This window comes from Schistocerca gregaria, chromosome 3, assembly GCF_023897955.1.
Source record: "Schistocerca gregaria isolate iqSchGreg1 chromosome 3, iqSchGreg1.2, whole genome shotgun sequence".
Classification (NCBI taxonomy): Eukaryota; Metazoa; Arthropoda; class Insecta; order Orthoptera; family Acrididae; genus Schistocerca; species Schistocerca gregaria.
The window spans coordinates 872,828,382-872,854,148 of record NC_064922.1 but is presented as its reverse complement, the minus strand read 5'-3'; the positions used below and the strand labels follow the sequence as shown (position 1 = coordinate 872,854,148).

General features: G+C 43.8%; 1 protein-coding gene across 5 annotated transcripts in view; it reads left to right on the top strand.

The window, feature by feature from the left end:
- Positions 1–25,767, top strand: part of LOC126354924 (uncharacterized) — a 231,124-nt gene that overhangs the window by 73,316 nt on the left and 132,041 nt on the right. For 3 of the 5 annotated variants that reach the window (XM_050005023.1, XM_050005025.1, XM_050005022.1), the window contains exon 1: positions 6,354–6,497. In XM_050005023.1, coding sequence (XP_049860980.1) covers positions 6,369–6,497 — 129 coding nt within the window. In that variant the 5' untranslated portion in view covers positions 6,354–6,368. Of the gene's footprint in view, positions 1–6,353; positions 6,498–10,186; positions 10,467–25,767 lie in introns of those variants that run through there. The other 2 variants (XM_050005021.1, XR_007565396.1) reach the window with 2 other exon arrangements.

The following is a 25,767-nucleotide window of genomic DNA, read 5'->3' as shown; positions in this document are numbered from 1 at the left end:
TGTTTTGAATGTCGTTTTTCTTCTACCCATTTTATTACATTACAATAGCCTTAATTACATTTCATATTCCTTGCTACGAAAACGTACCACATCTTTACTAGTTGCACATTCAAGAATCCATGTTATTTCAGTGTCAAAATTTATACCATAATTGCTGATCGGTATAATTCCTGCATACCCAAGAGTTATCCGGGCTGGAAGACAAATAATAAAATATTCGCCCTCTCACATCCTCTAACGGCGCAGTGGCAGCGATACCCGACCCCGCTGATTCTGCGGTAAGCTGCCAATTGTATTTACCTCAGGGCCGCATTCATGAACGTGAAGTCCGCAGCTCGTGGTCGTGCGGTAGCGTTCTCGTTTCCTGCGCCCGGGTTGCTGTGTGCGATTCCCGGCGGGGTTAGGGATTTTCTCTGCCTCGTGATGACTGGGTGTTGTGTGATGTCCTTAGGCTAGTTAGGTTTAAGTAGTTCTAAGTTCTAGGGGACTGATGACTATAGATGTTAAGTGCCACAGTGCTCAGAGCCATGAACGTGAATTAAAATTAATCATATCTTGAAATACGACTGTCTCTGCACTTTTGTTTACTACTGAATAGGAAAATTACGCTCAAGAATCACACAATGTTAGTCCCTCATTCTCAGTTTTGCTGTTAGTTGCTAGATGCATATTATTACACACGGTGCATAGGAAAATTTCCGTCAAAGATCCTAGAAAATAAAGGAAACAACTGTTAGAAGCAAAATACCTTTATTGGTCTTCAAAGCAATTGACATTAACTACATCACACTTCTGACATCGGTTGTAAAGCTGTTGGGCAAACGCTTCTTGTGAAATTTAAAATTTTTAGCAAGCATTCTGTAATTGGAGAAAAGCAACAATCGTTACAAAATGACAAAAATCAAATAAAAACAGTCTCCATCGCTTTTACAGATTTTTATTCGTTAGCAACAGGTTTCGGCTTTTTCCTCGGACCATCTTCAGGCTTTTCCTCCCATTACGGGCGCTGGTGCCAGCAGAAGGAGCGAGACCCTAACATTTGCATCTACATCTACATGGATACTCCGCAAATCACATTTAAGTGCCTGGCAGAGGGTTCATCGAACCAACTTCACAATTCTCTATTATTATACGATAAACCGCAATCGCGAAAGGCTACAGTCAAATTCTGAAACGTGATGGTACGCATTTCTCCTCTTTACACGAGGCATCACAACAACGTTTCACCAGGCAACGCCGGTCAACTGCTGTTTGTGTAAGAGAAATCGGTTGGAAACTTTCCTCATGTCAGCACGTTGTAGGTGTCGCCACCGGCGCCAACCTTGTGATAATGCTCTGGAAAGCTAATCATTTGCATATCACAGCATCTTTTTCCTGTCGGTTAAATTTCACGTCTGTAGCACGTCATCTTCGTGGTGTAGCAATTTTAATGGCCAGTAGTTTACAGTAATTGCAAGAAAATCTCGTCTTTCAAACACCACAGGAGAGGTTCACTGATGGAATAAACACACAACTTTTTAGTAGTCCATAAGCTGTCATGCAAAGCACTACCCCAGCCGCCCACATCCAAACTGCATACGGTGAGAACATTCCAGAAGGCAAACTACGGCGGCATTCTCTCTCCAAAAGCGAGAAATCTGCCACAATGGACGGTGTTGTGCATATAGCTCAGAATACAGCAAATGCTACAGCCACCATGTCAACAGACTGTCCCCTCTGTCAGTACCTGCTGCCGCCTTGTACCAACACCCACACACTAACCGCGGCACGGGTCCCGCCTTTTCCTTACTCACAAACAGCTATCAACCGACCGGATCAGTGCGTCACTCGCTTCTGCTACCGGGACGCCAGTCAGTCAGAGGATTCAAATATAGCACAACGCCGCCAACGCTCACTTACGTCTCAGCACAAGTTTCATTCCTGCTGCCACTTGATTTTTCTTTGTCAAGTATCCAGATGTGTTCTACTGGTTATTTTGTGTTGTCTTATATTGTCATAGCTTTCTTTAAGATGGCGTATGCAAACGCTTTACAATAAATGAATTTATCAGCGACCGAGATGTCTCCGAAAATTTGTTACGTGCCGAGTCTGAATGGTTCAAAATGGCTATGAGCACTATGGAACTTAACATCAGAGGTCATCAGTCCCCTAGAACTTAGAACTAATTACACTTAACTAACCTAAGGACATCACACACATCTATGTCCGAGGCAGAATTCGAACCTGCCACCTAGCAGTCGCGCGGTTCCAGACTGAAGCGCCTAGAACCTCTCGGCCACACCGGCCGGCAGTCTGAATGGACGCTTGTGTTAAACACACATGAGTTCGTCAGACAAATGGTTAAATAATTTATGGAGGCTGTGGTCCCGCAGACAAAGAGACTGACGTCTGTGAAGCATCTAACAATAAATCGTAAACTCCGTCCACAGTCACAGGCGGACCCGTCGCTACCGCCGTGTCACTGTCTGACAATGACGTTACTGAGTGCGGTATGGAGGGACATGGTGTCAGCATACCGGTCTGTCTGCCGTTGTCAGTTTTCGTGATCCGGAACCGCTACTGTTCGGTGAAGCAGCTTCTCCATTGGTCTGGCGAGGTCGAGTGCACTGTATTCCAGTCCTCCCAACGACGGAAAAACCCTGGGAGTACCTCGAATCGATTTCGAGTCCTCCGAATGACAGTCAAATGCGCTGGTCACTCAGTTGAGAGAGGGAGATGTAATAACAAAACAATCTACGTACCGACAACAGCCCAATCATACTTTTTTTGGGGTACACTGGATGCCACTTTCACCGTTAATGTCTTCCAGTTCACGTACAGTGACGTAGAGGGTTCGCTCAGATAGAAAGTCTTTAAAACAGCCGTACACCCGATATTCCGTAAGGACGCATCTTGTTTATTAGGCGAAGATGCGGAACAGTATCGAAGGCTTCCAGAATGTTATCTACAAGGTCAGTGTTTGAGGAATTTACGTTCACTTCGACGGGGTTGTTTAAATGCAAAAAAAAAAAAAAAAAAAAAAAAAAAAAAAAAACGTTATTTCAAATGTCTTCCATAATTCTCATAATTCTACAACACACTGACTTCAACCTCCAGACCTGCGATGTTTCTGAAAGGCAGAAACGACCTACGTCATTTGCTGATCACGTGAGACATTCTGTTGTTGAAGGCATACGACGTACTGTTCGTAAGAGAGGGTACAGCTTTGATGCATATTCCATATAGACTGTCACGAACAGCCAGTCAGGTCTAGACACCTTTCTCTGAATCAGCATCTACATCTATACTGCGCAAGCCACCTCACGACGTGTGGGGCAGAGTACTTTGTGTACTACTCTGTCACTCTCCCCCTTTCTTGTTTTCCTGCTCCAGCAGTGAATGGTTCGCGGAAAGAACGATTGTGACAACTGTCAGTGTGAGGTCGAATCTCTTGAATTTTACCTTCATGGTTTCTTCTCGAATATACGTAGGATTAAACAACATACTGACTGACCCACCTGGGAACGTCTGCTCTCGGACTTTTAACGCTAAACACTCCGTGATGCAGAATGCCTCTCTTGCAACATTTCCCGCTGAATTAGGTTGAGCCGGCCGCTGTGATCGAGCGGTTCTAGGCGCTTCAGTCCGGAAGCGCGCTGCTGCTACGGTCGCAGTTTCGAATCCTGCCTCGGGCATGCATGTGTGTGATGTCCTTAGGTTAGTTAGGTTTAAGTAGTTCTAAGTTCTAGGGGACTCATGACGTCAGAAGTTAAGTCCCATAGTGCTCAGAGCCATTTGAACCATTTTGAACACCGGTCCCGTCAGATCAACAAAGTTCAGCGCTATCTGTTGGCACTTGGATGAGAACTGTCCGATATGCCGAGCGCTGTTGGCGACCAGGGTTCACACTCAGCCCTTGTGAGATCAATCGAGGAACTACTTGACTGAGAAGTTGCTACTCCGAAGTCTAGTGGACTGATGACCTCAGATGTTGAGTCCCATAGTGCTTACAACCATTTCTTTGAATTAGGTTGAGCATCAGCGTCACGCTTTCGCGCTTACTAAATGGACCTGAACCCGTAACGAAAAGTGCTGCTCTTCTTTGGATTTTTTTAATTTCCTCTATCAGTCCTACCTAGTACGGATTCTAGACTGACGAACAATACTCAAGTATCGCTCGAACGAGAGTTTTCCTGTCATAACGGACTGTCTTATTTCTATGCCACCCATTTTCGCGTCAGAGCGAAGATCAAAAAGAGAAATTGCTTTTCAGTCATTTCCTGTGAATCAATTTCAGAATGCAAATGTCCTTCTTCACTCTATCATATTTCGGTGTCTTCATGATCAACCAGTGTCTACTTCCAGGTCTACATAATTGTGCCGCGCGGGGTAGCCGCGGGGTTTAAGGCGCCTTGTCACGGATCGAGTGGCTGCCCCCGTCGGAGGTTCGAGTCCTCCCTCGGGCATGGGTGTGTGTGTTGTCCTTATTGTAAGTTAGTTTAAGTTAGATTAAGTAGTGTGTAAGCTTAGTGACCAATGACCTCAGCAGTTTGGTGCGATTGGCCTTACCACAAATTTCCAGATTACATAATTTCTCTGCAATTCACGCTTAGGCGCCTGGCAGAGGTTTCAATTGACTCCCTTCACACTCTTTCTCTACCGATCCACTTTCGAACAGCGCGAGGAAAACGAACATTTAAATCTTTGCGTGCGAGCTCTGATTTCCCTTATTGTGCTACGGTGATCATTTCTCACTATAAAATGAGTATTAATAATATATTTTCGCATTCAGATGGGAAAGTCAGTAATTAAAATTTCAGAAAAGATCCCGCCGCATCTAAAAAGCCTTTGTTTTAGTTATTGCCAACCAACTGGCGTATCATATTCGTGCCACACTCTCGCCTATTTCACGAAGGTACGAAACTAGCCACCCTTCTTTGAACATTTTCTGTGTTCTCTGTCAGTCCTATCTGGTACGATTCCCATACTGCGAAGCAATACTCCAGAAGAGGACGGACAAGCATGGTGTAGGCAATGCTTCAGCAGACTTGTTGTATGTTCTAGGTGTTCTGCTAGTAAAACGCAGCCTTTGGTTCGGTTTCGCTAAAACGTTATCTATGTGATCGTTCCGATTTAATCTCTTCGTAACTGTAATGATAAATTATTTAGTTGAATTGACAGCCTTTAGATTTGTGTGATTTATCGCCTAACCGAAATGCAATGACTTTCTTTTAGTACTCGTGTGGATGACTTCACACTTTTCATTATTTAGAGCCAGTTGTCACTTGTCTCACAGATACCTTGTCTAAATCATTTTCCAATTGATTTTCGCCTTCTGGTGACTTAACGAAATGGTAAATGACAGTATCATCTTCCAACCATCTATGAGGGCTTCTCACATTGTCTGCTACCCTACGTTATTCATATAGAAGAGAAAGAGAACACCTATAACACTTCTGTTTTACCTCTGTGACTTTCCGCTAAATACTGCGAACTTCTGTTTTACCCGTGACTTACCGCTAAATACTGCGAACTGTTACCTTTCTGACAAGAAATCACAAATCTAACCGCACAACTGAGATGACACTTTATGGGCATTCAATGTGATTGGAAATCTCTTGTGAGGAACGGTGCCAAAATCCTTCAGGAAAATTAGAAACATGGAATCAATTTCATATCCCTTGTCTCATTATTTCGTGTGAATAAAGAACTAGTTGTATTTCACAAGAATAATATGTTCTGGATCCAAGCTGACTGTGTGTCAATGGAACGTTTGCTTCGAGGTATTTCATAATGTTCTGACACATTGCATGTTCTAATATCCTACTATAAATCGACGTCAGTGAAATGGTTTTGTAATTCAGTCCATTACTCCTATTTCCTTTCTTGATTATTGATGTGATCTGTGCATTGGGGTACAGATCAAATGGTTCAAATGGCTCTGAGCACTATGGGACAACATCTGAGCTCATCAGTCCCCTAGAACTTAGAACTACTTAAGCCTAACTAATCTAAGGACATCACACACATCCATGCCCGCGGCAGGAGTCGAACTTGCGACCGTAGTGGTCGCGTAGTTCCAGACTGAAGCGCCTAGAAACGCTCGGCCATACCGGCCAGCAGGGTACGGATCATTGTGCTATATGAGTGCTGAGTATAGAGTTGTTGTATCAGTACTCTGAAAGGAAGATAACTGGTACACAAGATAAATTCACTTCCATAGTTATATATTTTGGGAAGCAACGAAGCCCCTGGGATCAAGTATGGGGACAGAATGACGTGCTCGCCAGAGGATGCTGGCGTGTTCTGCAGAGGCGACTGTGCGGGAGGCGGTGGCGGTTGTCCTTGTTGCGGGCATCGGGGGATACCACAGGTGGTCCATCGTCCGCATGGCCGGGCGTGGTGGCCAGTCCAAGGTCGAACGGCTGAGGACCACCTCCCGGTATATAAAGGACGGCGCGCGCCGGACCTGCATCACGGTATCCAGCCGAGCTCAATCAGACACCATGAAGGCTTTCGTAAGTACTGCACGCTCTCTCCATTTAGCTACCTTATTTGCTGTTCTGGGACTGTTCGTCGCCTCAAGCGTTTGCCTTCTTGAGCCACTCTAGAGGAAGAGGAGGAGGGGACTGGTGTTTAACGTCCCGTCGACAACGTGTCATTCGGGATTAGATGGGCCACGCTAGAAGTCTCTTACCCAAGAATATTTATCCAGAGGTTGAAGTTTTTACATTTATATCGTAATATCACACATTCTTGCCGCGCTATGATACCGCAGATGCTTTTAGTAAAAGAATACATCATAGTGCTTCAATTCCGTTTCTTAGGACACAAATGTTAAGAGCGATCCAAGCTATGTGCTATAGTGGTTAAAATACTAGTATCCTACTTGGCTGAAGTGAAGTTCAGATTGCTGTAGGTTCACTCCCACTTAGATTTCTTGTGATTTCCCTACATTTCTCCAATCGAACTTCACAATGATTCTTCCAACAGACCACAACCTATTCCATCCACATTATCCTGCAACCAACAGGCTCCCTCTAAAATGTGCCTTTCATTTAAATATTCTACTTAATTCAGTTTCGTTTCTATATATAAGAATAGATTCTAAGAATAACGCTTGGATTGTAAATAAATTAATGAAACATACTGCACCAGTTTTGTCGACAAATAATTCGATAACATAAACTGAGAAGTAGAACAATATCTGTAAAACATGATTTTTTTTAATGTTGTAAAGCCGCTTCAACTGTGTAGCTTCCTTAGTTCTTATACGAAGCTAGGAGGGTAGAATGTCGCACTGAGGCATTGGAAGATGCATGTGAAAGTTCAGTTGTTCTGGCTCTGCGAGCAAAACGTGTCTTTTTCTGTAGTTTATTATTCAAACCACTGACTTAGAATAGCTGACACAAGTCATGTCACACTATTCGAAGTTAAAACATACGCTCTCTGAGATATATTTCTGAAGCAGAACGCTGGGTACAGGTACTTGAGCGACCCATTATTCACTACTGTTCGAATTTTTGGGATCCCCACCTGGTCGGATTAAAGGCAGAAATCGAAGCAATTCCTAGGCTAGGTTCTAGATTTGTTACCAGTCGGCTGGATCAGAAGGGGAATATTAAGGAAATGCTCCGTTAGCTTAGATGGCATTTCTTGAAGGGAGGAAGATGATCTTGTAGCTATACACTGTTTAGGAAGCTTCGAGAACCATAATTGCGACGTAGAGCAGAACAATTCTGCAACCTCCGGAACTAATCTCACGTAAGCACAAAATAAAAGTTATTATTTCTGGAATAGCGGCAAAAAGGCAGCCATTTTCTACTCTCTCTCCATTTATGAACGAGATAGGAAAGTACGTGACTAGCAATGTTATAAATAACTGTTTCCATACATTGTACAGTGTCTTGAGGTGTGTGTTGATTAGATATCGGTATCACTAGTAACAGTGACAAGCATCTTCGCACTACTGCAGAGGAGCCGATGTATTTTATTTTACCGACTGGATGAACGATGTTGAAGCACATTTTAGGAAGGCGTGGTTACAAGAAAAGTGTCCACAAATTTTCAATAATCTTATTTACACCATTACTGCAAATGCATTTAAAAGATTGTTGTAGAATAATTCTGATGATGAAGACATGCTCCTTCGAAACTCGTCAGTCCTAGCGTATTTACATTGTGAAAAGCAGTTGAACCCACATTTTAATATTACGTTTAACAACCATGACCTTGCATCCATCATGGATAATATCAAAATTTGATCATTTCAGTTACATTATTGACTAGAAAGATTCTTTTTTGAGTCATCAATCTAGTGACTGATTTTAAGCTGTAATTCATCTTCTCCTACTTCCATCTAACCTCTCCAGCTTTACATAACTACTACACCACAAACTCTTTAAAACCTCTTTTGCACAGTCTAATGTTTGTCTGCCCCTGCCATTTCCCGTTTTCACTTCTTCCAACAGTGTCAAGTTTACCTTTCTGAGGTACCGCAGCAGATGTCCCACAAATATGTCCCTCATTCTTTCGTCACCTGCTCCTTTTGTTACTTTTCGATTTCGTACAGCATCTGTCCAGTTAATTGCCAACATTCTTCGATAGCGCCATATCTCACACGTACCTCCAGCATAGCCGTGGTCGTCATCGCACGTCTTTGTGGAGATGCTCGACTCGGAGGTAACCCGATCCGAATACTGCTGCTGGACGGAACTTTCACTGCCAGTATTCGGCCGGCAGCGGGTGGGTAGGTGGTAGCCTGAACTTCCTGTACACCAGTCTTTTTGACGATGTCACGAATTAAATACCACACCTCTCCACAGAGTCTCGTGGACTGAGGGCAAGTGGCACCATGGGATGGGCATGTTAAGCTCAGTAGCTGCCTTGTTGCCATTCGAGAGAAGCAGGCTGTCTGCTGGCACCAGGTGGTTAATCCTCTCCGTTGTCTTATCATCATCATACAACACAAAAATACCTCTACACTTCACACACATCCATTACACTTACCTACACTCTACAAATACGTGTACGACAAAACTCGCACAAACGCGCAAGGGAACTGGACAACGTGCACCGAGGAAAGACGCCTTTCTTACATTCTGATACTCCACGGATATCTCAACCAACAATGACATACGACATTGACCTTCATATCTCAACCGCTTTTCTTCGCTGAATTTCCAGTTGTCCTCATTTACTTCCATACAATTCTTTGCTCTAGGAATTCACTTTTCTTTTCCAAAACAGTCTCTGACATCAGAATAAATTTTTCACTGGTTAAAATTTTTGCCGCGGTGGTAACACCAGTCCAGCCGGTCGCAGGTTCGAATTCTGCCTCGGGCATGGATGTGTGTGATGTCCTTAGGTTAGTTAGTTTTAAGTAGTTCTAAGTTCTAGGGGACTCATGACGTCAGAAGTTAAGTCCCATAGTGCTCAGAGCCATTTGAACCATTTTGAACACCGGTCCCGTCAGATCAACAAAGTTCAGCGCTATCTGTTGGCACTTGGATGAGAACTGTCCGATATGCCGAGCGCTGTTGGCGACCAGGGTTCACACTCAGCCCTTGTGAGGTCAATCGAGGAACTACTTGACTGAGAAGTTGCTACTCCGATCTCGTAAACTAACAAAAACTAGGATGGCGGTGTACTGATCACCTACTCCTAGATACCCGCATCCAATGAGGCCTGTAGGTTGAGTATAACAGGGCGGTCGGTCGGTACCGTCTTACCTTCCGAAGCCTGTTCGGACGGAGTTTATTTTTTCAGTTTTAAAAGTTTTCTACAACTCCGACGCTCTAATTCTGATGCCTTCACCGAGCGAGGTAGCGCAGTAGCTTGGTAGGGCGACAGTTCAAATTCACATCGAGTCGCTCCAGATTTAGTTTTCCTTGATTTCGCTAAATCGCTCCAAGCAAATGATGGGATGGTTCCTTTGAAAAGGCATGCCCGATTTCCTTGCCATCCTTGACACAATGCGAGCATGTGCTCTGTCTCTAATGACCTTGATGTCGACAGGACGTTAAACTCTATCTTCCTTTCCGACGCTTCCTTGCTTTATTCATCAGATATACTTTCTAGAAATTAAACGTGTTTCAGTTGTTCCACTACACTGTCTTTCCCAATTTTGACTTTGTGTAAATATTAACCCGTTTTTACTATGAACTACCTTCAACTTGGACTTAGTATGGTGTACATCTGTTCGCAGGTGTGCTCTCTCCTCGTAGTGCTGCTGGTGGCGGCCGTGTTGGCCCAGGAGAAGGCCAAGGAGACCCTGAAGGGCGCCGAGGCCTACTACGCCTACGCCGCCCCCTACGCCTACAGCGCCTTCGGCTACCCCGCCGTCAGCGCCTACTCCGCCTACCCTTACGCTGCCGTCGGCTACCCCTACTACTACCGCTGAACACAAACTTGGATATGAAAACACACTTGCTGTAACCTTTCACTCTCTTCCTTCTTCTAATAAACAGCTTTAAACAAAAGAAAAACTCTTTCAATTTTCACTTCATCCTGTCACAAACTTCACTACAATTGAAACTTCCTGGTAGATTAAAACTGTGTGCCGGACCGAGACTCGAACTCAGGAAATGTAAAGGTCCCGAGTTCGAATCTCTGTCCAGAACACAGTTTTAACCTGCCAGGAAGTTTCATATCAGAGCACACTCCGCTGCGGAGTGAAAATCTCTTTCTTCACTACATTTACTGGAATGTACACGTATGACAAGAATGCTGCACTAAGTCCATAAATATGTACGCAAAATCTAACATTGTCTAAAGAAATAGTTATCATAGACCCACAATGCACAGAGATATCGACCAATACCGTGAATAAACTTAAATATATTCTTTGAAGTATCTGGGAAAAGAAACAGAAACTGAAAGTTATTTACAACATGTACAGGAAACAACTGCAGTTCAACATTTCGTATGACGTGAAAGGGAGACTGTAGTTATAAAGGAATTGAAATAGAGTTGTAGAATGTATCCAATGTGATACCATCTGTGCACTGCGCAAACAGTTAAGCAGTCAACAGAGAAATTTAGAAAAGATTGAAGATTTAGGGAGAAAAACAAAAACTCTAAGGTGTGCTAGTGGTATAATTCTCTCATCGACGTCAAACCATATTAAAGAACAGCTGATCACACTGAGTAGTTGAGTAGTATACTGGAAAGAGGTTACAAGATGATCAGCGACAAAGTGAAACAAGCATAGCGTATTGTAGTCGAATTAAGTCAAGTAATACTTGGGGAATCAGATGAGTTTTGCTATTTGGATTGCAAAATAACTGAATAGCAGAAATGAAAAGGCTATAAAATGTACGCTTCTAATAGTAAGTAAAGCTTCTCTGGAAAAGGAAAATATTTTAACAGCAAACATAAGTTTAGGTGTTAGGAACTCTTAATTAAAAGTATTTGTTTGAAATGTACTTTTAAATGGAAAGGAAATGTGAACATAAATAGTACAAAAAATAAAGGAATAAAAGTTTTTGAAATGTGACATTCCATAAGAATTCTGTGATCATGATGCTGGTCATGGTGATGGTGATGCAAGTGCTTTGAAAGGATTTAACTACAGAGCTTTTAATCCCTCCATCATCACATGCTGTTCGGAGATGTAGGTGGAGAACTGTTTCTCGCAGTTTAGATAGTAAGAATGCCATCATGTGTGCCAGTTAATTGTCAAAAATAAAATTCACATCTCACGAAAGCCAGACTAAGTTCATTGTGTACAGACACAAAAAAAATTGTAAAGTAATGTGCGTAATTTTTACCTTTTATGCTCAAGGATGCAGTAGGCAAAATTTTTGTGCTATTTATGGAAGGTTCACAAGCAAAGAACCGATTGAAACTTCCTGGGAGATTAAAATTGTGCGCCCGACCGAGACTCGAACTCGGGACCTTTGCTTTTCGCGGGCATGTGTTCTACCATCTGAGCTACCGAAGCACGACCCACGCCTGGTACTCACAGCTTTACTTCCACCAGTACCTCGTCTCCTACCTTCCAATTACAGAAGCTCTCCTGCGAACTTTGCAGAACTAGCACTCCTGAAAGAAAGGATATTGCGGAGACATGGCTTAGCCACAGCCTGCGGGACGTTTCCAGAATGAGATTTTTACTCTGCAGCGGAGTGTGCGCTGATATGAAACTTCCTGGCAGATTAAAACTGTGTGCCCGACCGAGACTCGAACTCGGGACCTTTGCTTTTCGCGGGCATGTGCTCTACCATCTGAGCTACCGAAGCACGACCCACGCCTGGTACTCATAGCTTTACTTCCACCAGTACCTCGTCTCCTACCTTCCAATTACAGAAGCTCTCCTGCGAACTTTGCAGAACTAGCACTCCTGAAAGAAAGGATATTGCGGAGACATGGCTTAGCCACAGCCTGCGGGACGTTTCCAGAATGAGATTTTTACTCTGCAGCGGAGTGTGCGCTGATATGAAACTTCCTGGCAGATTAAAACTGTGTGCCCGACCGAGACTCGAACTCGGGACCTTTGCTTTTCGCGGGCATGTGCTCTACCATCTGAGCTACCGAAGCACGACCCACGCCTGGTACTCATAGCTTTACTTCCACCAGTACCTCGTCTCCTACCTTCCAATTACAGAAGCTCTCCTGCGAACTTTGCAGAACTAGCACTCCTGAAAGAAAGGATATTGCGGAGACACGGCTTAGCCACAGCCTGGGGGATGTTTCCAGAATCAGATTTTCACTCTGCAGCGGAGTGTGCGCTGATATGAAACTTCCTGGCAGATTAAAACTGTGTGCCCCACCGAGACTCGAACTCGGGAAGGTAGGAGACGAGGTACTGGCAGAAGTAAAGCTGTGAGTAGCGGGCGTGACTCGTGCTTCGGTAGCTAAGATGGTAGAGCACTTGCCCGTGAAAGGCAAAGGTCCCGAGGTCGAGTCTCGGTCGGGCACACAGTTTTAATCTGGCAAGAAGTTTCATATCAGCGCACACTCCCCTGCAGAGGGAAAATCTCATTCCAAAGAACCGATTGATTAGATGGTTAGAGCAGGTGTCGTAACTAATGAACAAGTTATGCATAGAACTGGCAAAAAAGAGGTTTATGACACTGCTTGACTAAAAGAAGAAATAAGGTGATAGAACGCATCCTGAGATACGACAGAATATTTAATTTAGTAACTGAAAGAGTCGTGGGACACAAAAATTGTAGAGGGAGACTATGTCTCGAATACAGCAAGCACCTTCAAACGGATGTAGGCTGGAGAAACTGTACAGCGGTGGAGAGGATTACACACGATACGAGAATACATTAACGAGGAGAGCTGCACCAAACCAGCAGAAATGAAAATGTTTTACTTCCACTATCCCATTGTGTTGCCTTTTGAAGACTTATTCTCCTTGATACACGTCATTTTAAGTTACATAATAAAAAAGGGCAACTCTAAGAGCAATAAACGTGGCTGTCAAGTGGAGGGTTGAGAGAGGTAAACATACAAACGCAGCATCATTCATAGTCACACACACAGTCCTTCATTGTCTAAACTAAATATCATTTCCATCAAGGTCAAGAATTATTCCTCAGGCCATTCAGTTTTGAACAGTTAATTCTATCAAAACCATTAAATGAACTACAAGCATTGAAGTTCCAACTGATTACTGAGTTCTAATACAAACATTACGTAAGTCAGTCCTGTTCGTCCAGAATGGCGGCAATGATCGAAACCAAAGAATTGCACACTCACTCAAGTTCTGAGTTTTAGCCAAGCCATTAACTCAGATTCTAATAATCTTGCGCCCAAAATGGCTTTAATTTTAATCATCATGAGTTGTCAATCAGACAGTAAACTGAAATGACTGAAACTTTGAAATCAAATTTTGTTACAGTAATTCATTCCGACCGTAATACGATTACATGCCCAAATGGGGATAACAGTTAAGACACGAAGTTCTCATTTAAAGCAGTAAATAAAAGAACATAGAAGCACAAATGTTAAATAACTCCAGTATTAAAAGTTAGATTTCAGTAAATAATTAACGTTGACAACAAAAAAACTTTACTCCCGAATAGCGGTGACAATAAGACCACATCTGATTTTAAATGACAATAATTAATCATACAAAAATTTAGGGCATTGATACAAAAAACAATTTAAAAGATATTGAAATGATACCCACAGAAAATTAATCCCTGCCAATCATCCAATTATACAAATGGTTTTGAGCACTGTGGGACTTAACTTCTGAGGCCATCAGTCCCCTAGAACCTAGAAGTAGTTAAACCTAACTAACCTAAGGACATCACACGTCCATGAACGAGGCAGGATTCTAACCTTCGACCATAGCGGTCCTGCGGTTCCAGACTGTAGCGCCTAGAACCGCTAGGCCACCCCGGCCAGCGCCAATTATACAGCAAGGCATCACAATAACCAAGCGACTGAAGAGGTGACCACCCCAAAGTGCGGCCAAACTCTTCGACAGAACGAGCAGGCGCAGTCGCTGTCCCCACGGTTGGAAATACCGGACAGACGCAGAGGTACATCAGCACTCACTGAACGGAACCAGTGTCCATTAATTCCCAGCGATCAGAAAATGTCTGCCTCCAGCAGGTCTCTCTAACCGCCTCGCTGAAAACACAGGGAAGCGACGCACCTGCTCCTTGTGTGGCTCGGTCCACTGATGACAAACCGAACAGCTGCTCGCGCTGTGGCCTTCCAGTCGTAGAGCAGACGGGAAGGTAAACACCAGGCGAGACCCGAAAGAAGGCGAGGTCTGCTCTTTGAAACGTCCCCTTAGAAAAATTATACATGACTGTGCTTAAACTGGCACACAATAATTTTTAGCGCAACGCAATCTGACTTTCAATCATCCCTACAAAAGAATGGCTCTGACTAACATTAACCTATACCTTTCACAAATCACTTACCTCACAAAAATCTTCGTTACTCGAACGACTGCAATACAGCGAGCGCCACTACTGCCAGCTAAATAAAAGATTCAAACTACGGGAGGCACTAACTACTGATAGGCACAGTTAGCAAATGAAAGATTTTGATACAGAACAAACAATGTATTTACCTCAGTAGCGTTCAAAAGTCATAATGTATATAGCAAATCATGACATCGAGTCTTACTAAATTTCAAAACTCTGCCATCTCTCTCCCCACATCCACCACTGCTGGCGGCTCACCTCCAACTGCGCAACGCTACGCGCTGTTAACAGCCAATTGCCCAACACTACGATGGCAGACAACAATGCAAACTAGCCACAGACTGCACACAGCACAGCCAGTGATTTTCATACAAAGCGCTACGTGGCGTTACCAATAACAAAACCTAAACAGCCTATTTACATAGCCGTCATGCTCCCCACAAAAAATTTTACAAATTGATTTGGGCAGTGTCCAATAATGATTTGATAAAAAAATTTTATAATTACAATAACAAAGATATCAAATGCACACACTTGTTGATACAATGTTGGTCAAAAGCTAAAATTTTCTCACAGTCCATAAAGACAGTCCTGATCATTCATCACAGTAAAATTGCAGTGTTTTTTTTTCTCAAAGTGTGAGCAGTAAAAGAAAATGTACACAGAAGTAGTGGATTTCCATGCAGTCTTGAAGAAGCAGTGTTGTCCTTCCAACGGAAAGACAGTGCTGACTCTTGACATGCAGACAGGTAATGGGCCACAACAGAGCAAACCCACCGCAGAGTCAGTCGAAGTTTTTAAGAATATTGGTAGGTAGGTCATCACAGAGCAGACCCACTTTAGTCATGGTAGAGATTATGGTATTGGTGGGCCACCAGAGGTGCAGACCCACTGCAGTCCTTGTAGAAATAATAACTCTCAATAAGCGGTTTTACCTGTGAAATGTGGTGCAATCTTTTACCCTTTCCAGTGAGCAGAGTTTCAACTTCGAAGCATTTATCATTTTGTATACGTCGGTAAGGAATGCTAAAATTTGCTCAAGGTTAGCGTCTATGTTATTTTTCTCTGAGCCAGGCGGCGCGCGTGGCTGCCTGCGGTGAGAGTCATTGTCTGCTATCTCCTTGTTGGCGTGCGTCGTTATTGGGATTTGGAGACCTAACTTCTACAAATTCTCCTTGTCGAGAGGGCCCTGCCCTGTTTAAATACCGCCAGTTCTGATGCAATTCAGGTCTGTCGTTACGATCATATCGTCTGTCGTCATATCGGTAGATTCCATAGTTTCTTTCTTGTCGGTCACGTGGTGGGGAATTTCTTCCTGAATCGTAACTGCGCGCTGAACTGTTGCGTCTGAAGTTATTCTGTCTCCCTTGATAATAATTGTTTTTGTTCCCATATTGTCTGTTTCTACTGTAATCTGTGTCATATTCATTACTACGGAAATGCGATCTTTCTCTGTAACTATTATTACTCTGCCAGTGGTTATCATATGGGTGGTGTCTGTTTTGGTCACGATTTGCATTGTAAGAATAGACTTGTCGTGTCCAGTTATTGTTTCTGTCGTCACGGAATTGTGACGGATGTGACCTGTAGTGATTATTTTCCTGTTTCGCATTCCCGCTACTGTCTGGGTCAATTTCTAATTCTTGTAAGAGTCCCTGAAAACCTTCAATGTCGTCTTTGCAACGCCCTGCCAAAATAATCTGTCGTAAATGTTCAGGTAATTTGATTAAGCAAATGCGGATGAGTTCTGAGGGGCCGTATGGGTTTGAAAGATACTGATTCTTATGTAACATGTCTTCGAAATATTTGACAAGACTGGAAAATTCAGATTGTTCGAAATGTTTCATCATTATGATGCTTTGTTTTACTCGGTCTTGTGTAGCTTGAGACCAATATGCTGAGAGGAAGGCATGATAAAATTCTCCTTCACTGTGACAATAGTGAATGACCGATCGCATTCTTACAGCTGGTTCATTCTCCAAGTAGCCACACATAAATTCTAACCTGTGCTCCAATTACCATTTGGGAGGAAAACAATGAGAGAATTGATGAAACCATGCTTGTGGATGAATGTCGTTGTCAGAATTCTTAAATGTTTTGAACCTACGTGTAGTAATGAACAGCTTATAGTCAAAATCATCGTGTCGTCGAGTCGCACATCGCTCATTGTTACGTCGTGTCGGCGGTTCCATCTCAAAATTCGGTGCACCTTGCCAATTTCTTTCATGATTTCCGAAATGCCCTGTGTCATTATTTTGTGGTTGTTCCGTATTTCTATGTCCATCTTCCCGTACTGGAGCGCGAGTGTCCTCTGAAATATGTAATTCTTGTATTACTTGTGCCAACTGATCTTTTACTTCCCGGATTTCTCTTTTGTACTGTGTATTGATTTGATTTTGATTTTGTTTGAATTTTCTAATTTGTTCACACTCTTCAGTGTGAGTGAAGGCTACAGGTCTTGTGTCATTCAGATCATCATCCACCTTTGTAGATAAGTTAGTGAACTGATCCGAAAGTTCGGCTACTTTATCCGATAGTGAAATTATTTCCTCTGTGTTTTTCTGAACCAAGTTTCGGAGTGTCCATTTGTGTTGAAATCGTATCTACTGTGTCCTTTAAGTTTTCCTGAGTTTTTGCAAGTTACGTAACCCAATCGGTAGATGCAACTGAGTCAATTTTAGCTTGCAAGGTCTCATGATTTTCATGAACAATAGTTTGCAGTTCTTTTATGACTGCTTCGTGATCCTGCAATGCATTTTCATGCCGCGAAAAAATAGGTTGATAATGCTCACAAATTTGTGTTTTTACGTCATTACAGACTTTTTGACATTTCGATTCAATGTTATGTAACTCAGTAGTTAAATCTTCACGTGTTTGTTCAAGTGTGGCGTCTAGCTTCCGAAGATTCTGTTCCATTTGTCTAACTTTTGAAGATTATGTCCCATTTGTTTCTGATTTTGTTCAAGCGTTGTGTCTAACTTTTGTAGCCTTTGTCCCATTTGTTGCATTAACTGTAATAACAGTGCACTGGTGTCTGAAACATGTTCCTCAGTGCTATTCGGCAGTGCATTTGAACCGGCAATATTCGCATTTTGAAAAGCAGAAAATGTGTCTTGATTTATTTGAGAAAACGGTGAGGACGCAAAACCTGAATCTACAGTATTTGCAAGATTGTGTCCTGTAATTTCGGAATCCTGAGGCGAGCTGTTGCCGACCGATCGATCGATAATGCTTCCCTGTTCACTAATTGTTTCACTGCCTACACCATTATTTGCAGCCCGCTCCATTTCCCTATGCACAGTTACCAAATTACTACTTTGAACATTAGTTAATTCCTTGCATGGTGGCGCTAACACACTGCTTTCGTCTTCACTGTCATTTCTCAGTTTACCTTGGAGCCTAGTATTAAGTTTTTCACACGCCATTATTGTCACAATATTTCACACGACAACACAGAAAAACACAATTTGAAGAGCAAAAATAAGAGAACACATTAACATAGCACTGAAAATAATATCTAGTTAATTGCAAGAGCAGCTGCGAAATACTTCGTGCAAAACTACATGCATGCCACAACTATTTTACTGTACAACAATGAAAGACTGCAACTACAAAGGAGATTCTCTCTGCAATTACGCGCTAGCAATAAATAAAATCTACACTAATTACACAAACTACAAGAAAAAACAGAAGATTCCAGTGAGGTATCCTCCGCTAAGGGTCGACATATGAAACGCCCCCTTAGAAAAATTATACATGACTGTGCTTAAACTGACACACAATAATTTTTAGCGCAACGCAATCTGACTTTCAAAAATCCCTACAAAAGAATGGCTCTGACTAACATTAACCTATACCTTTCACAAATCACTTACCTCACAAAAATCTTCGTTACACGAACGACTGCAATACAGCGAGGGCCACTACTGCCAGCTAAATAAAAGATTCTAACTACGGAAGGCACTAGCTACTGATAGGCATAGTTAGCGAATGAAAGATTTTAATAGAGAACAAACAATGTATTTACCTCAATAGTCATAATATATAAATCAGTTCATGACATCCACTCTTACAAATTTCAAAACTCCGCCATCTCTCTCCCCACATCCACCACTGCTGGCGGCTCACCTCCAACTGCGCAACGCTACGCGCTGTTAACAGCCAACTGCCCAACACTACAGTGGCAGACAACAATGCAAACTAGCCACAGACTGCACACAGCACAGCCAGTGTTTTTCATACAAAGCGCTACGTGGCGCTACCAATAATAAAACCTAAACAGCCTACTTACATCTTGACCAGCGTCAGTTTCCGACGTCCCTCGCTGGTTACGAGCCACCTCGTGCTGCGAGAAAAGGCCGGCAGTCGGTGCTGCAGACCCATCAAAGGGCGAGACAGAAAGATAGTATGAAGGCGAATTGATAAAGAGCAGCCAGTCACACGGCTCACCTGTTATGGTTTAATAACTGCAATCAGTTACTTCTAAGCAAGGACACAAAATAGTTGCGTCTGCAAAATTATGTATGTTCTCCGTTAGCAGAAGCTGCTCTACCTTGGAAAATCCACTTGCGTCGGTTGTCTCCAAAGGAAGCACAAACTCTTCAATCTTGTTAAAATTCTCACACAACATAGTGGCACACGTAATCCAAGATCCACAGCGAGTAATTATCGGGATATTTGGAATGGGCAGGCCAGTGAGTTCGACGACTCGGAGCGTTCAGTCGAATCTTCTTCAGGGTAGAGACGAACTGGTTTAGATGTCCTTTTCGTTCCTTATGGATTCAGAAACACTGTGAAGGGCGTGGAACAAGCATGCCACAAGTTTCAACTTGGGGGACAAACGTTTCATTTGGTTAACATATGAAAATATGTATTCTGCCTGGTCCATAGCAACCAGAAGAACTTTTTCAATCTCGATAGCACTAGGCCACAGTTTTTGACCGAATTCCGTGATTAATTGCATTACTGTACTGGCATTGGCTTTCTACAGCCCATACATTTTGAACAACATGAGATAAACTTCCTGTTGCTGAGGTAAAAGCTAGTATCATTGCATTGAGTCTATCGTTTCATCCAGAATGATTTGTACATCACACTCAAACTCTTTCTCCTTGATTCTATATGTGGATTTTTTATAATAGGCTCCATTTAGATTTTCGCTTAAAGTACTCTCGTCAGGTATTGACGTTGTTGTGTATTTTTAAAGAAATCCCTTGAAGGCCTGATAGTACTCCATACTGAGTTGAATGTCTGCTCATCTAGGAGCTGCATGCAAGTCAATGTTAAATTTCCTAAAATTTTGGCTCTCTGAAGAACACTGCTCAAGAGTATTTCGCCACAGAGGCCGTGATTGGTTTGAAGAGTTTCGTTCTTTTGATGTTTAGAACTGGAAATGTGTTTTCTGTCGTGATCTTGCTGGTGTTTTTCATCTAACAAAATTCCTGAATCGCAGACATCACAAACAGTTCCATCGGTTTCTATGGAAATAGAAAAAAAGTCAGGCTCTGGACATCATCGGCATGGTAAAGTTTAGTAATGCATTCGTTTAGCAAGAAACTCACGTGCACTAACAACAGGCTACCGATTGGGGGAAATTTAGAGAGATATAATGAAATGCACTTATTTTCATTTGCACTAGTGCAAACCATTTATTGTGGTAAAATGAAAGAAAGAGGATATGTCATAATACAGTCCCACTTTTACTGAAAGAGGTAGGAAAACTATTTCCATGTTCACTGCAAGCTGAGGAGACGTTAGCTGAGAATTTCAGATTGATTAGGAACCCCATAAACTGGAATTAAACCCGGAAGTCATTTATGTTGTAAAAAATAAAATGCGCTCGAGAAGATTACTGAAAAGCTGCAGTGAAATAGAAAAGGGATGAAGGGGATTGTGACGTGGTTGGTCGAGGAGAAAAGGGATAAAGATCCCAAAAAAGATTAAAGGAGGTAAGAAAAAACGGTTTCTTTACGTAACTAGAGGCAAAATTTCGAACTGTGGAACTGTGGTACCTTTCCGAAGAGCTTTATTTACCCTCATAAAAAAGGTGCGAACTTAAAGTCCGAAAACTAGTCATGTTATAAAATGTCAAAATGCTACAGTACTAGAATATTCGGCGTTTCTGTGAGATTCAGAGTTCTTCCTCAAAGTGTCAACATTTTAGTATCTTAACACTAGCTCTCCGTCTTCAGGCCACAAGTGGCCCGTCGGGACCAACCGACCGCCGTGTACTCCTCAGCTGAGGATGCAGATACTAGGATCGTGTGGTCAGCACACTGCTCTCCCGTTCGCTATAATGGTTTCCTTTGACCGGAGCCGCCTCTATTCCGTCAAGTAGCTCCTCAATTGGCAACACGAGGCTGAGTGCACCTCGAAAAACGGCAACAGTGCATGGCGCCCCGGATCCCATCCAAGTGCCGGCCACACCCGACAGCGCTTAACTTCGGTTGTCTGACTGGAACCGGTGTATCCACTGCGGCAAGGCCGTTGCCTTTCGTATCATAGCATTTTAGTAGTTCATAATATGACACGGCAGTACATCCATGATGATTTCAATAAGTTTTATTCTGTCAATTGTACATGAAGTTTCCAACTCAGGGGTATTCACCGTTGGGTTATTAGCTTAAAAAAGTTATAGCGATTATAACAACGATTTTATTATGAATTAGTTCATGGAATAACTTGTTGCGTACGAGTTCGTATCCAACAGTAAGGAGGAGTGGACTACAGAATGATTCGGCGAGTGTCGTTGTGGAAAAGCTTGGCAAAAGCTGAAATAACTAGAGAACAAGTTAGCACAAAACAAGATTTACTTAATTTGTATTTCTTCAAACATAAGATGATTCACTACGAGTAATACGCTCCTGGAAATTGAAATAAGAACACCGTGAATTCATTGTCCCAGGAAGGGGAAACTTTATTGACACATTCCTGGGGTCAGATACATCACATGATCACACTGACAGAACCACAGGCACATACACACAGGCAACAGAGCATGCACAATGTCGGCACTAGTACAGTGTATATCCACCTTTCGCAGCAATGCAGGCTGCTATTCTCCCATGGAGACGATCGTAGAGATGCTGGATGTAGTCCTGTGGAACGGCTTGCCATGCCATTTCCACCTGGCGCCTCAGTTGGACCAGCGTTCGTGCTGGACGTGCAGACCGCGTGAGCCGACGCTTCATCCAGTCCCAAACATGCTCAATGGGGGACAGATCCGGAGATCTTGCTGGCCACGGTAGTTGACTTACACCTTCTAGAGCACGTTGGGTGGCACGGGATAAATGCGGACGTGCATTGTCCTGTTGGAACAGCAAGTTCCCTTGCCGGTTTAGGAATGGTAGAACGATGGGTTCGATGACGGTTTGGATGTACCGTGCACTATTCAGTGTCCCCTCGACGATCACCAGAGGTGTACGGCCAGTGTAGGAGATCGCTCCCCACACCATGATGCCGGGTGTTGGCCCTGTGTGCCTCGGTCGTATGCAGTCCTGATTGTGGCGCTCACCTGCACGGCGCCAAACACGCATACGACCATCATTGGCACCAAGGCAGAAGCGACTCTCATCGCTGAAGACGACACGTCTCCATTCGTCCCTCCATTCACGCCTGTCGCGACACCACTGGAGGCGGGCTGCATGATGTTGGGGCGTGAGCGGAAGACGGCTAACGGTGTGCGGGACCGTAGCCCAGCTTCATGGAGACGGTTGCGAATGGTACTCGCCGATACCCCAGGAGCAACAGTGTCCCTAATTTGCTGGGAAGTGGCGGTGCGGTCCCCTACGGCACTGCGTAGGATCCTACGGTCTTGGCGTGCATCCGTGCGTCGCTGCGGTCCGGTCCCAGGTCGACGGGCACGTGCACCTTCCGCCGACCACTGGCGACAACATCGATGTACTGTGGAGACCTCACGCCCCACGTGTTGAGCAATTCGGCGGTACGTCCACCCGGCCTCCCGCATGCCCACTATACGCCCTCGCTCAAAGTCCGTCAACTGCACATACGGTTCACGTCCACGCTGTCGCGGCATGCTACCAGTGTTAAAGCCTGCGATGGAGCTCCGTATGCCACGGCAAACTGGCTGACACTGACGGCGGCGGTGCACAAATGCTGCGCAGCTAGCGCCATTCGACGGCCAACACCGCGGTTCCTGGTGTGTCCGCTGTGCCGTGCGTGTGATCATTGCCTGTACAGCCCACTCGAAGTGTCTGGAGCAAGTATGGTGGGTCTGACACACCGGTGTCAATGTGTTCTTTTTTCCATTTCCAGGAGTGTACACAAATAATAGAATCCAGCTCACACAGCGTCAGCAAGGAGGACGCTCTCTGAACTAAAGCGTGGACAATGGTGTTGGCGCCGTGACAAAGCGGCGTCCGCACAGTGAAGTGGCTCCGAGTGCAAGTGGAGCGTCTGGCTGCCACCAGCCGTCCTACACTGCAGTGGCAGAGGGCGCTCGTGGTACTGAATTGCTGGAGGTGTGGCTCAGCAGGAGAGCGCCATTTGCTCCGCCATATCCCACCCAACCACTTTCAGTGTCTTGTGGAAACTTGCCTTACTTAAAGACACCGATAGGGTATTACCAATATGTGATAGCACACAACTGCTAGATGTCAGGGTCCACTGTACACAATATTTCAGATAGCGACCACACTGCCATCGTCACGTGTGCCTGGTCCGCCAGATCCCACATTACCACTATCGGTACCACACAACTGCTAGATGTCAGGGTCCAATGTACACAATATTTCAGGTAGCGACCACACTGACATCGCCACGTGTGCCTGGTCCGCCAGATCCCACATTACCACTATCGGTACCACACAACTGCTAGATGTCAGGGTCCAATGTACACAATACTTCAGATAGAGACCACACTGCCATCGTCACGTGTGCCTGGTCCGCCAGATCCCACATTACCACTATCGGTGTCAGACAGAATCTTACAATTCCATTGCCAACTCAAAAACGCACAACTGCTACATGTACGTGTCCAACACGTACAGTATTTCGGCATATAGCATCGTCAGGTGCGCTGACAAGCTGACCACTTTTGGGCTTGTGTGGCTCTTTTATCTCTTCCCGCACACCTTCTGATCCGCCATTCTACCCAACATCTGCGCCCAGCACCTCCCTACCCTATCTCCCACCTGTCACATCGCTTCATCCTAGGTTCACGCGCACGTCCATATGCTTGCGGCGCCTTTACTGTTCCTTCACCTACCGCTTCACTCTGTTTGTTGTGGGATATCTCCTTCCTCTTCTTAGTCACACTAGTTGCAGGTTCTCAGACCTTACTAAGAATGTAACTGCTACCACGATTGGTCAGCAGTTCTCTTCCTCGATTCTTGATAGATTCGTTAGTGACAGAGTCCCAGGAGTTAGAAATCTGTATCAGAAACATAGTATGGTCTTAACCTATTCCCTTTAATTCCGACAGCCCATGTTCCGTGACCTCCGACTTCTTAGGCTGCAACAATTTCGTGTGTTGTTGGTGTCCTTGGCAACGATCTTCGACAGTAGGATTCTCGTAGTCCAAAGTTTTCTTTGGCATTACTAAGCAGTACCTATGTTTTAGCTAGAGGGCTGAAAACCGCCTTCACTTGCTATCTGCGGAGAGGTCGTCGTATCTTTCCAGATAATGTGTCACAAAAAGGAATAAATGCAACCGTCGCATTCTCTTGACTATACTCTTCTGTTTCCGTTGGCTATACAGCGGGTGCAGCACCTAGAGAACTCCGAATTTGCAACTACTTGCAAACGTTCTTCTCGAACATCGTCCTCAGACGTTCCACTTCTTGGCTGAGACTCCCATTGTCACAAAAAGGTGCGAGCCCTGTGTAGGCTGTTGATGTTTTGAGCACATCATCCCTCTGCATCCACAATAGCCGAATATTCTAGAAACAAGGCATAACTCGACAAGCCAAGAACAAAACTGGTTGCGTTTACAAAGGAGGGAAAATCTATTTCGGAACTGAAAAGCCTTAAACTAGAAGTGGATTTCGAGAACAGATTTGGAGGTGTTCACATGACCACCCAGAAGCGGTATTAGGAAATCGGTTTACAAAATCTGGTTTTGGGAGCCACATGTAAACGGTTAGCTGTTTACTACACTGTTACTGGCTGAAGAGGGTAGTCGGGAGGAGTGTCTTGCGTCACATGATGACGACGACATCATAGATAAGGACGGCGCGCCCTTTCACGTGGGCATGGCATGCCACCATCTTGGATTTTTAATTTCCTACCACTGCCAACGACTGCAGTGCCGTGACATCATCGCCAGGTCACGGCAGAAGATATAACTGCGCTGTAGTCAGCATAGATATAATGCTATTGCTTATCGTTTATTTCGTGGTCGCCAGATTTCGTGGTAAGTTTATCCTTAATCTCATTTCTGGTACTCTCCATTACATTCGTTTCTTTTTTACTTACTCTCAGTCCATAGCGTGTGGTCATTAGAATGATCATTCTATTCAACAGGTCCTGTAATTCTTCATCAGTTTTGTTGAGGTAGCAATACCATCAGTGAATCTTACCACTCGTATCTGTTCACACTGAATTTTAATCCAGTTCGGCAACTTTTTTTGATTTTACACATGGAAATACTGTAAGTAATTTTTGTTTATAATTACTTTTGAAAAATGTGCAAGAAATTCAGATCGTTCACATGCTTTTGAACCCAGCAAAGACTAGGCCCCCTGAGCAGTTTGTCCTCGGTCTTCCATTATTACCTTTCCCTCTTTAATCTGTTCATGTTGTATATTGCCCATCTTCCCTATAGCTTACATCTACCCTCTTGAGAACTTTGAGAGTCTTCCACAATTTTACGTTTTCGAACACTTTTTCGAATTGGATGAATCCCATGAGCTTGACTTGATTTCCGTCATCA